The 13356-nt window shown below is 42.8% G+C and overlaps 1 protein-coding gene across 1 annotated transcript in view; it reads right to left on the bottom strand.

The window, feature by feature from the left end:
• Positions 1-13356, bottom strand: part of GLP2R (glucagon like peptide 2 receptor) — a gene marked incomplete at both ends in the record, with an annotated part of 59868 nt that overhangs the window by 27868 nt on the left and 18644 nt on the right. The window contains 5 exons of the mRNA XM_081162050.1: positions 520-589; positions 2035-2095; positions 3288-3447; positions 5336-5489; positions 7567-7673. Of these exons, the coding sequence (XP_081018176.1) occupies positions 520-589; positions 2035-2095; positions 3288-3447; positions 5336-5489; positions 7567-7673 (552 nt within the window). The remainder of the gene's footprint in view (positions 1-519; positions 590-2034; positions 2096-3287; positions 3448-5335; positions 5490-7566; positions 7674-13356) is intronic.

Genomic DNA, 13356 nt, shown 5'->3' with positions numbered 1-13356 from the left:
GCATTCCTTCCCCAGCCCCAAAATTCTGGGCCACGTGGAATAAGGTCTCTTCCTGCTCAGGGTCTCAGAGCAGCAGCATCTCCTAACTCTAACTCCCATCACATGTTGATTGCATGTTTCCCCCTCTAAAAGGAGCTTCCTGGGCCTCCCCTCCCTCCTACTAATGGTGTTAAAACCCAATAGCTTTGCTATCCCTGGGTTGGCCCGTGGCTGAAGACGCCTGTATCCCCAACACAACCTTTCAATACGCAGTCACCGAGCATGTGTCTATACATAGTTTGAAGACCCAAAGAGGAGGCTTGTAGCATGACCCTGACTTTAGGTCCTGAGCCAGAACAAGGAGAAGTCTCTAGCTTGTTCCCTTCCCTGCAGCAGATCCTACTCACAGCTCAGCGTCTCCTTCTCAAGGGATCTGGCCCGGGCTCATTCTGAGCCAGAGAATTTGGTGGTGAGGGAGGGGGCAGAGTCCTCCACAGCTGCTGAGCTCAGAGGGGAAAGGGTGGGCGGGTGGGTCCTTACTGCTACACAAAGCAGCATGGGTCCTCGGATGATCCACCAGATTTTCTTATTCCTGTTGATTCCCCAGCACCTACAGCAAAGAGCAGACCGCAGAAGAAGACTTTAAATCAAGATGAGCTTAAACGCAAAGGCCTCATGCCCTCCAGGAAAAAGACACTCATGCTCAAGACTGACCTTCAGCCCGTCATTCTGAGGGGGGCAGGGGAGAAGAGAGGACTCCGTTGCGTCCTCCTAGGATAGTGTGGCCTTTTCTAACCATTAAAGCTTGGTGTATATGCTCCTCTACTTGTTTCCGCGTTCATAGAAATATAAATTCTTAATTATATAGCGGACTTTTGGGTGGTGATTATTTGGAGCAAAACATGGGATCACATGATATGCATTATTCAGCAATAGGCTTAACAGTGTGTCATTGAGATTCAGCCTCTAGAAGCCAGAAGATACAGAACTGACGTGTTTTCTCAGTAGCTTCATGACATTCCACAGTGTAGGTAGGCCACAGTTTATTCATTCATCCCCGTATTGATGGATGTTCAGGGGTTTTTTGTTTGTTTGTTTAGGGTTTTTTGTTGTTGTTGTTATTTTTAAATTAAGATATAATTGACATATTAACATTAAATTAGTTTCAGGTGCACAACATGATGATTTAGTATATAAATATATAGTGAAATGATCGCCTCAGTAAGTCTAGTTAACATCCATCACCTCACATAGTTATAATTTTTTTTTCTTGTAATGAAAACTTTTAAGACTCGCTCTCTTAGCAACTTTCAAATATACAGTTCAGTAACGTTAACTAGTCAACATGCTGTCCATGACATCCCCAGGACTTCCTTGTTTATAACTGGAATTTTGAACTTTTGGATCACTTTCATCCATTTTATTTTGCCTTTTCCCCTCCACTTTGAACTATGATGCAATAACCATTCTTGTACCTATATCCTTACATACCCAGGGTCACTGAGAAGGCATGCAGCAAATTTTTGTGCTAGCTGGTGCTAATTTTGTGCTAATTTGCAGGTGTAACTTAATATATTAATAACCTAATTACTATAAGGAAAATCTTTGATTATTTTTATCTACACTCCTAGATATAATCTATATTTATTTTTATTCATTTCCTTTTTGTTGAATTTATTAGGGTGATACTGGTGAACGAAATCATACAGGCCTCAGGGGCCCAATTCTACAACACACCACCTGTACAGTGCACCGTGTGCTGGCCACCCCGAGCCAGGTCTCTGTCCATCACCATTCGCCCCGCTATACCATTCTCCACCTCTCTCCCTTCCCCAGCCATCACCACACTGTTGTCTACGTCCATGAGTTTTTCCATTTACATTTTTTTTGCTCAATCCCTCCACTCCCCCCACTCAGCCCCCCATTAGGTACATTTTAGATGGCAAAAATGGAAGGGGGTGGGTAGTCTCTTTAGGAAAATGATATATAACCTGCGTTTGGGAGTATTTGGGAATTACTAGCTCACAGAAATGAGAAAACAGGTGAATTACCTACCCTGTGTCCTCCAGCTGTGCACGGGCGATACCCCAGGGCACGACAAACAGCAGCGGGAAGGCTGGGGAGAGAACAGGGAATGTAGTTAGGAGCCGGTTGGCCAAACCTGCCTGGCCCCATGCCGGCCTGATGGGCCAGTCTCCGCTGGTTAAATCTTGTAAGAGCCGAACATTGCAGCACTGTGGGCTGTGGGGACTGTAGAGCCAGCGGAGCACAGAGCCGTCCACTGTTCACTGTCAGGCCACCCAGGAAGCAGAGAGGAGAACAGACATGCACATGTCACAAAGCAGCTCTGAGTAAATTCAGAGGCATTACCAAAATCTTCTGAATTGCAGGCCAAGGTTATTTCCTCTGAATCCTGCAGCCTCAAATTCCCCAAAAGCTTGAGACAGCAGGGGTTCCAGACCTCATCTTGAAGGCTTAGTTGGTGTTGTGGTTTGTGCTCCCCCAAAATTAATATGTTGAAGCCTAACCCCCAACATGATGATATTTGGAGATGAGACCTTTGGAGGTAACTGAATCTGGAAGGGGTTGGAGGTTGGGGGTTGGGGGTTGGGGTGTCATCATAATGGGATGAATGCCCTTGTAAGAAGAGACCAGAGAGCTGCTTAGCTACTTGCTTTCTCTCTCTCTCTCTGTCTTTCTCTCTCCCCCACCCCCACCGTCTCTACCATGTGCAGACACAGCAAGAAGACAGCTGTCTGCAAGACAAAAAGAGGGCCCTCGCCAGAACTCATCATGGTGGCATCCTGATTTCCCAGCCTCCAGAACTGTGAGAAGTAAATGTCTATTGTATAAGCAGCCTATGGGTTTTTGTCATGACATCCTGAGCACACAAATACAGTTGGGGACAGGGTAGGAGAAATGTCATCTGATTCTACAAAAAAAAAATCTCAATTTTTGAATGTGTGCATTGGGTCTATGGCACTTGTGCATGTGTGTGTGTGTGTGTGTGTGCATTGAGTCTATGGCACTTGTGCATGTGTGTGTGTGTGTGTGCATTGAGTCTATGGCACTTGTGCGTGTGTGTGTGTGTGTGCATTGAGTCTGTGGCACTTGTGCATGTGTGTGTGTGTGCATTGCTTGCTCACACACATGCAGACACACACACACACACACACACACACATACCTTTCATCAGAGACTCTTGTCATTGAGGAATTATCTGTCTCATAACCCCCCTCCAGTTGGGAATTGGGCTCCCATTTCTGAGGAGTCCCCAGAAAAAGAGGCTGGGGGTTCAGGTCACTCACCCCAACCCACCAGCAGGTATGTGGGCCACAGCCGCCTTTCAGAAAGCATGGTGGGCTCCAGCAGCGTGTGGAGGTAAAGGCCTTCCACCAGAAGCCAGGAGTAATTGGTGCCCACGAAGTAGTGCAGGAGAACCTGGGCCGAGCGGCAGGAGGCAGATATCTGTAGAGAACAGAGCCCCTGAAGGTGAGTCTAGGGTCTCCCAGGACCTGGACCCCAGGAGGGTGGAGAAGGGCCTCCCTGCGCAGAACCCCTCCCCCTTCACTCCCTTCTCTCCGGAACCCTTGCCAACCACCTCAGAGAGGTGGCCACAGAATCAAAATGTGAAGGAGTGCTTCATGTAGGTTTCAAAGCCCAGCCTCTTCCTTGGCGCTTTAGACATTTTTAGACAAAAATAAATAAATAAATAAATAAATAAATAAATAAATAAATAAATAAATAAAACAGAGAGAAACCTCATCAGCAACTTCCCTAAAGGGAACACTAAAGGGTATGTTCTCTGATCTCAGTTCCATTAAGCTAGAGATTAACAACCAAAAAATCTGCATATGATTGGAAATGAATTTCTAAATAACTCAGGAATCAAAGGAGAATGGTAACAGAAATCAGAACTTACTTCTGAACTGAGTGGATGGAAAATGCTGCATATCGAAATCTGTGCTATGCAGCTAATACCACACTTAGAATGAAGCATATAGCCTTAAGTGCATTAATTATAAGAAAAAAGCTGAAAAATCAATTACTTTAAGTATTATGTCAGAAAAAGAACAGCACATTGAACCCAAAGAAAGTACATGGAAAAACAATAAAGATGAAAGCAGAAATTAATGAAATAGAGAACATAAAAATGAAAATCAACAATGACAAAAGTATTTAAAAAAAAAAATCCAATAAAACTGAGAAACCCCTGGCAAGGATGATTAAGGGGGGAAAGAGAGCAAAGATACAAATAATAAAAATCAGGAATGAAAAGAGGAACGCCATTACAGACGCAACAGAACTTCACAAGATCTTAAGAGACTATGAACAATGCTATGCCAATAAACTTGAAAGAAGAGATGAAGTATACAAACTCCTAGAAAAACACAAGTTACCTTGTGCCACCAGAAGAAACAGGAAATCTAAATCTAAGAGTCATAATTGGTTCATAATTGCATGCCTTCCAATGAAGAAAACTATGGGCCCAAACGGCTTCACTGTTGTAATCTATCAGGCATTTAAGGAAGAAATAATACCCCTGTTAAATAAACTCTCCCAGAGAAGAGAGAAAGAGAGAACAAGTCTGATTTGTTTTAAGAGGTCAGCATAAACTTGATCCAAACACTTACTAGAAAAGGAAATTATTCACGAGCGTAGATGAGCAATGCTAAACCAGAGTGTTAACTAACGGGACCCAGCAATGTAAGAGGAAGAAGGATGTGTCAGAACCTAGCTGGGCTTATTCCAGGGACGCAAAGTTAGTTTAGCAAGTTACTGCATTTGTTATTGACGGGATAAAGGAAAAACCATGTCAACAGATACAGATTTCAATGTGGAAAGCTTTGCTGCTTTAAAGAAATAGTAATGCGCCCGGCTGAGTGTGGCTCAGCAGTTGAGCATCGGCCTAGGATCCAGGAGATCGCGGTTCGATTCCTGGTCACAGGCTCCATCCCCAGGCTCCATCCCCAGTCGGGGGCGTGCAGGAGGCAGCCAATCAATGACTCTCTCATCATTGATGTTTCTCTCTCTCCCTTCCTCTCTCCCTCTGAAATCAATAAAGATATATTTTTCAAAAACAGTAATAATAAAAAAGGTTGATCTGGTTTAATTCTTTCTTTTATTTACAGATGAAGACATTTCCCACCCAGGGGCCATTCAGAAACCCCCCAGTGAGCTTTTCTGCTGCTGATTTTCTTTACCCCACCCCACTCTCTCCATGGTTGTGGTTTTTTTAAGTCAGGTGATACACATCTCACCACAAAGCCTTGGACACCCCTGTGTCTGCCTCCTCCCCTCTGCAGCCCCACCCTTGCCCTCCGACCCACACCGACCCACCAGCGGGAGGACACACCTGGGACACGTAGGACACCCACTCCTTCTCGTTGTCGGGCCGCCTGGAGTAGGAGTTGTACAAGATGATGTCCTTCACCAGCACGGCCAGGCCTCTCAGGACGAAAGACGCGAACAGGTTCATGTGGATGTAGTTGCGTGTGCAGTGCAGTTTTCTGTGCAGGGAGAGAACCGAGTGCCTTCCCTCAGCAAAGCCTGGCTCAGCCCGACAGGCCTGTGCGGGCACCGGGGGCGGGTCTGTCGCTAAGGTGGGGAGGTTCAGAGCGCAGGCTCCCGAGTTGGCGGGCTGGCCTATGAGACCTATTCCCTGTGACTCGCTTTCCTCACCTGTAAGATGGGGATAACAATAGCTAACCCCTAGGGAGCACGGTCAGCATGCCGCCCCGTCCCAGGCCCTTACAGGCGGGGAGGGACTTATGGGCATCCTGGCTCCTTACAAGCACTGGGGGAGCAGGCCGTGCTGTCGCCCTGATTTTACAGCTGGGGAGGGCGAGGCAGAGAGGTTAGGTCACCTGGCCAAAGTCACGGAGAGGCAAGTGGTAGAGCTGAGATTTGAACCCAGAAACTCTAAGGCCAAAATATGGCTCTTCGAGGCTCTACTGCCTGTAAGAACAAGAGAGCTTACCTCAGAGGGCTGCGGGAGGACTCGGGCAGTGAGTGGGCGAGAAGAGCTCACACAGCACCTGGGCACGTAATAAATGCCCAGCACATGCCAGCTCTCCAGCCCCTGCCTCACCCACCCGGAGCCCCCCGCGGTCTGGGCCTTGGCCTTGTCCTGGCCGATGTAAACACGCGTCCTCAGTCTCGCCCATCACTGCGCTCTCGGCCCTGCCTGGGCCTGTGAGGCACACACCCCGCCCTGCCTTGCTTTAGAGCTATTCTTTTTCATCTCGAAGAGAGATTTGAAGCAGTCCTTGTGTTTTACCATTTAGATTTGAAGTAGTCCTTGTGTTTTACCATCTATGCACCCTTCTCCCTAACTACACTGGGGGCTACTCAAGGGCAGGGACTGGGCCCTGCTCTACCCCAGTGCCTGAGGCAAAACGGACCCTTGATTGGCCCAGGTTCTGCTAAAGTTCCTTCCTGCAGGGCCGGGCACGTGTCTCCTCCTGGCTTGGTTCTGAGACGTTGGGAGGGGGAGTGGAGGCAGTCACAGAGAGCAGGCTGGCTGTGCAATTGTCCCATTGTTCAAAAATTGCTCTCGCACTGGGGCAGATGGTTACAGCTCTGCTCCAGGAGCCATAGACCATCCTGAGATTAAGGGTCAGGGAGGGCCAGACCTGGGGTTAGAAGAGCCCAGGTGGGGAGATGCTTTGGAGCTAGCATCCAGGCCTCCATGGTCCCTGTCCAGGTCTCCTGCACCCATGCTGAACTCTCATTCCGCCACATTATGTTCCTGAAAGGGTTGCACCGAGATACAGCTTGAGAGGGCTCCCTGATGGCTCTATAAATATCTCACTTGAGTAATTTCTAAAAATGTGATTTAATAAAATGCACTGAGCCTTTGGATCCTGACAGAGTATTAGGGAGTGAAAATGCTTAGGTGCTGGACAGCCTGGTTGTGGTCCTGGCTCCATCACTCACTAGCTGTGTGATCTTGGGAAAGTTCCTCTATTTCCCCATATTTCAGTCAACTCACTTATAAAACAGTGGTAATAACAATGCTAATCTCCTAGGATTAGGATTAAACTTAATTCTGATTAGGGAGAGGTTTGAATGACTGAGTATATGCAGCCTGCTTAGAGCAGTGCCTGGGCACCAAGGAAGCATAGCTAATTGGAGCCTGTGGGCCCTGCATTAAAATCCCCTCTCTACCACTCAATAATCTGCTTTGGGGAAGTTTCTTAATCTCTTCTGTAAAAATAATGCCTCTGATAGAGTAGTGGTGAGAACGGGCTGTGGTAGTAATGGGCGTGATAAGAATCTGGAGCAGGGCCTGACACATAGGTTGTCTTATCCAAAAGAGGAGAAAGCTGAGTCAGGAGCCCCAGATTCCAATTCTTACTGCGCTTCGTGACTGGGGTGACTCACTGCCTCTCAGGGGACCTCTGCTATCCCTTCCCCTTTCACCTGCACAGCGGGATGGATGGATGAGGGCCTCGCTCAGATCCCTTTCCAGCTCTGATGAACCATGTCATCACCCAGCCCAGTCTTCTACTGCCTTCCAGAGGTAGCCAATGAGCAAATTCCAGGGTACCCGCCTGAACACATGCCCGCAGGAGTTCCACTCACCGAAGAAACAGGAGGAGAGTGAGAGCCAGGAGGAGGGAGACTATGGAGAGAGAATAGCCCACGGTGTACAACAGCTGCAAGGTCGACAGCAAGGCATGGTGCTCCACCTGAACACAGAGGAAGAGCAGACATGACCACCAAGCTAGACAGCTATGGTCTCCAACCCTGAGCCCCATACCCAGGACCACCAAGGGTTCAGGCATGCACCCTAAAATGGCTGACACCCATGTAAAGTAGCTTAGACTGCTCTCTGAAGCATCTAAGAGGCCAAGGTGCCTTGATGAGTGAGGAGCCCACCTTGGGTCTCACCTTCATGGCTAGTCCCACATCCCAGCATTGGTGCACCAAGATTCACAATGTCATAGAACTGTGCCAGGAGAAGAGGGTACCTTGGGAATGAGGACAGGTTCTTTGCCCCTGGGTGTGTTGCCCCTAGAGTATAGTAGTCTCTCTCTCTTTCAAAAATGGGGCCAGGTTTCCAACTGATGCCTCCTACTTAAAATAACTTTTCATAGATTACCTCTTAGACAAAGACCTAATTAAACACTGGAATATTTTTCTCTGAGTCCCAGGGTAACCTGATTGTGAACAGAGGATGATTTACTGGAAATTCTGTTTTGTTAAGTAAAATCTTCCAATGGAATCTCACCTTTTCATTCAGTCCGCCATATATATCACCATTAAGATATTATGGGTACTTCTACAAAATTTATTTAGAAAAAAAATCTTGATGGAGTTTCTAAGTAAATTTGCAGAAGGACACAGAGGAAGAGCAGACATGACCACCAAGCTAGACAGCTATGGTCTCCAACCTACTAAATTACTTCTTAAACTTCTCTGTGTAAGTCTTTTATCAGTTTTATTAAAGTAAGATTGATGTACAGTAAACTGCACATTTGCAGTATAAACCTTGATGAATTTGGACATGAGTATATCTGTGATTTCATTACTATATTCAAGATAATGAACATTTTCATCACCTCCCAAAAGTTTCCTGTGACCCCTTGTAATACCTCTCCTCTCACTACTTCCTACCATCCTATACCCAAACACTGGTCTACTTTCTATCATTAGAGATTAGTTTGCATTTTCTCAAATGTTATGTCAAATGGAATCTTATGATATGTACTCTTTTTTGTAAGGCTTATTTCCCTCAGAATAACTATTTTGAGATTTATCCATGTCATAGCATGTATCAATAGTCCACTCCTTTTTATTGCTGACTAGTATTCCATTGGGAATGTACCACAATTCATTTATCTACTCACCTATTGATGGACATTTGGATAGTTTTCAGAGTTTGGCTTTTACCAATAAAGTTGCTATGAAAATTTCTGTACAAGTTTTTATATGGATATGGATTTTCACTTCTCTCAGATAAATATCTAGATGTAGACTGGAGGAGTAGTATGGTGTATGTTTTAACTTCTTAAGAAACTGCCAAATTCTTTTCTAAATAAGTTGTATCAATTTACATTCCTACCAGCAGTGTATGAGAGTTCCAGCTGCTCTAGATTATATTAACACTTCATATAATCAGTCTTTTAAATTTTAACCATTCTAATGGGTATGTAATAGTATCTTATTGTGGTTTTAACTTGCATTTCTCTAATGATTGATGATGCTGAGAATAATTTCATGTGCTTATTTGCCATCTGTATATCTTACTTGGTAAAGTATCTGTTCAAATATTTGGCCATCTTTTAAATTGAATTGTCTTAATTTTGCATTGTAAATGTTCTTTATATAGTCTAGATATAAATCTCTTGCCAGATTGTGTTTTTCAAGTATTTTCTCCCATTCTGTGGCTTGCCTTTTTGTGTGTGTGTTTTTAACAGTGTCTGAAGAGGAGCAGAAGTTTTTTTCAATTTATCAACTTTTTGCTTTATACTTTATTCTTTTTCTCTCCTATTTTTAAAACCTTTACCCAATACAAGGGCCTTAAGATTTTCAGTTGTTTTCTCCTAGTTTAATAGATTGGGCTCTTACATTTAGGTCTGTGATCTATTTCTAGTTAATTTGCATTCATGGTGTGAGGTAAGGATAGAAGTTGGTCTTTTGTATTTAATTGTTCTGGCACCATTTGTTGCTAAGATTATTCTTTCCCCATTGAATTTCTTTGGCACTTTTTAAAAAAATCAGTTGCCTTCAGATGTGTGGGTCTGTTTCTGGACTCTATATTCTACTTCATTATTCTGATATTTATCTTTATGCCAATACTGCACTGGCTTGATTACTACAGTTTTATGCTAAGTCTTGAAATCACTTAGTGTTAGCCTTCCACCTTTATTATTTCTCAAGTTTGTTTTAGCTGTTCTAGGTCTTTTGCATTTCCATATACATTTTAGAATCCAGCTGTCAATTTCTACAAAAATTCTGCTGGGATTTTTATTAAGATTACATTGAAACTATGGATCAACTTAGAGTCCATGAACATAATATATCCCTCCATTTAGTTAGATTTTCTTTAATTTCTTTCCACAAAGCTTTGAATTTTTCAGTATATAGGTCCTATTCATCTTTCATCAAATTCATTCATACGTGTTTCATATTTTTAATGCTGCAATAAATGATATTTCTTTCTTAATTTTAATTTTTAATTGCTCATTGGTAGTATATAAAAATACCACTGCTTTTTATATATTTGTTTGTATTTTGCAACCTTGCTAAGCTCACTTATTAATATCAGTAGTACTTTGTGTAGGTTCCTTGGGATTTTCTATAGATGACCATGTTCTCTGTGAATAACATTTTTGTTTATTCTTCTCCAAACTCTGTGTTTTTTACTTCTTTTTCTTGCATTATTGCTCTGTTTAGGACCTTCAGTTAAATAGAAGTGGAAAAAGTGAACGTATTACCTTGTTAAAGATCTTAGAGGAAAGCATTTACTTTTTCACCAATTAATATGATGTCAGCTGCAATTTTATATTAATTTCCTGTGGCTGCTGTAACAAATTACCACAAATTTGGTAGCTTAAAAAAACATGATTTATTGTCTTACAGCTCTGGAGGTCAGAACTCCAAAATCAGTTTCACTGGGCTAAAATCAGAGTCTTGGCAGAGTGTTAGTGTTAGTGACCCTTCTGGAAGCTACTCCAGGACAGGGGGAGACATTAATTCCCCAGCACATCTGGCCTGCCTTTCAGCAGACAAAGTGGGCTCCAAGAACCAGAAAACCAGCAAAAAATAAAAAATACAAGTTCGTGTACTAATGGTTAGAAGCTAGAAAGTTGTGTATTGAATTGGTTAGGGCAAAGGGATGTTGATGGACACCATATGGGACAGTTGGTTTAATTGCACTCTATAGAAAAGTTTCATAAACTGTCCTCTACATTCAGTATCTACCAAAACCTGGCTAATTCACTAGAGGTCTCAGACACCCAGATAGTCTCCAGCTCACTCTCAGTACCAAGAGGTGAATCTGAAATCACTTAGGTACTTCTATAAAATGCTTCATAATCAGTGTGTAATATGCACTCACCAGGGAAATTGGCATTCTCAAACACTGTTGAAGGGAGGGCAAAACAGTACAACCCTTATAAGAGGGGTGGGATTTGACAATATCTGAAAAAATTACATGTGCATCTACCTTTAATCCAGCAATCCCATTTCTAGGAATCTTCCAAAAAATATGCTCCCACAAATAAGAACCAACATACACATACAAAGTTATTCAAGGTGGCATCATTAGTAATAAAAAATTGGAAATAATCCAAATGGCCATAGGAGAGTGGCTGAATAAACTATAGTAAATATACAGGGTGGAGTACTATGCAGCTATAAAAGAAAAAAGAGAGAGAGAAATGTTTCTAGAAACTGATATAGAGTAATTCCCAGAACATGTGGTAATGGAGAAAAGAAGGATGCAGAATAAGGTATCTGGTATACTACCTTTTGTGTAAGAAAAATGGGGAAATAACATATTTACATACTTGCTTGGTTTTGCACAAAGAAATGTAAGATATATATTATAATTTGATAAAAAGTAAAGAAAAAGAGAGAAAGGACAAATTAGAAAATAATACATATGGTTAACTATAGGCATTAGGTAGAAACAGTTTAAGAGCAGTGATGGAAGTAAAATTTCTCTGAGTATACTTTTTATATAGTTTTGACTTTCAAACCTTACCGGTACTTTATTTATTTAAAAAGTAGAGACAAAAGAATGAAAAAGCCAAACCCTTATTTCTAGTAGAAACAAATAAAACTATATATCCATTTAATCACATGACCACATAGAGAAAGTAATTACTTCAAATAATTATGAACATAGTACTCTGAACATGGGATATAGTCTAAGGACATAAAGACCTTCAAAGACATTTTTACCCAAATAGGTTTATATTTTTAGTGGCAATTTTTTTTTTTTTTTAATTCTCACCTGAGGATATTTTTTCATTACTTTTCGGAGCGTGTGGAAGGGAGAGAGAGACAGAGAGACACATTGATTGGTTGCCTCCTGCATAAGCCCCAACCTGGGTTGGGGATGGACCCTGCAACCGAGGTATGTGCCCTTGGCTGGAATTGAATCCGGACCCTTCAGTCCTCAGGCCAATGCTCTAACCACTGAGCCAAACTGGCTAGGGCTTTTAGTGGCAATTTAAATATTAAAGTTGCAACTATTTTATATGTACTGTAAGATAAGGTAAATAAATAATTATGGTCATGTTATTGGGATGCAAATTTTCACTGAAAGAAAAAGAAGATACAGAATACAAAATAAAAGAAGATACAGAAAAATCCTAAATGTTAAATTTGAATCAGAATTATCAATATGAAGTCTTGATTTTTAAAAAAGATTTTTCTAAGTCTGTACACTAAAGGTTCTAGAACCTAGTAGTGGGGGCAATGAGCACACCTAACACTGAGGTCTTGGTTTCAAACACTATTCATTCTTCCACTTAAAAAGTCCAGGACTCTTTGAAGAAACAGCTGACTTGTGCCTGGAGCAAGGCAAACACAAGAGGAGCTTGAGCCATCTTCTGGTGTCAGAAAATAAGGGAGTGCTCAAAGGCTAATAGGTTATAACAAAAGGCCGGGAGCGCCAGCTTGAAGGGATTTTACCAACTAAATCTAGAAAACAGGTATCTTCCAAAGAATGAGTATAGCCCTGGCCCGTGTGGCTCAGCTGGTTAGAGCTTGTCCAGCGCACCGAAAGGTTGCCGGTTTGATTCCTGGGCAGGGCACATGCCCAGGTTGCCAGTTGGATCTCTGATAGGGGAGCGTTCGGGAGACAACCAATTGATGTTTCGCTCACTCATTGATGTTCTCTCTCTCTCTCTCTCTCTCTCACTTCTTCTCTCTCTAAAAGTCGGTAAAACATCCTTCAGTGAGGATTTAAAAAAACAAAAGAATAAGTGAATGCAACAATCTGTAAGTCCATAGTGATACTCAAGAAAGGAGGAAAAGAGGGGAGAAGACTTCTTTTCAGAAAACTGTCACCTAATAAATGTGGCAGGAATGACAGAGCTTGAATGGACTCCAGTAAGCATCATCAGCGCACACTAGGGCCCTGAGGAAGGTTTGTTAGGGACCAAGATAAACACCTGGTACCGAAGGATCATCCCACCAATTACCAAGTACAAAAGAGAAATGTGCCTTCGCCATGGACAGCTGGCTGTCACTACCTTCGATATGTTAACCTAAACATGAAAAGGCCTTTCAAAGTGAGAGGCAACAAGCATTTACTTGAGAACAAAAGAATATCTATTCTGGACCCACTGATTTAGGCAGAAGCCTAAAATAATGTTCCGATTAGGAGACAAAGGGAAGGGGAACAGTCACATCAAT

Source organism: Miniopterus schreibersii, assembly GCF_964146895.1.
Source record: "Miniopterus schreibersii genome assembly, chromosome: 16".
Taxonomy (NCBI): Eukaryota; Metazoa; Chordata; class Mammalia; order Chiroptera; family Miniopteridae; genus Miniopterus; species Miniopterus schreibersii.
The sequence above is the reverse complement of the archived record's forward strand: the minus strand, read 5'-3'. Positions and strand labels throughout refer to the sequence as shown.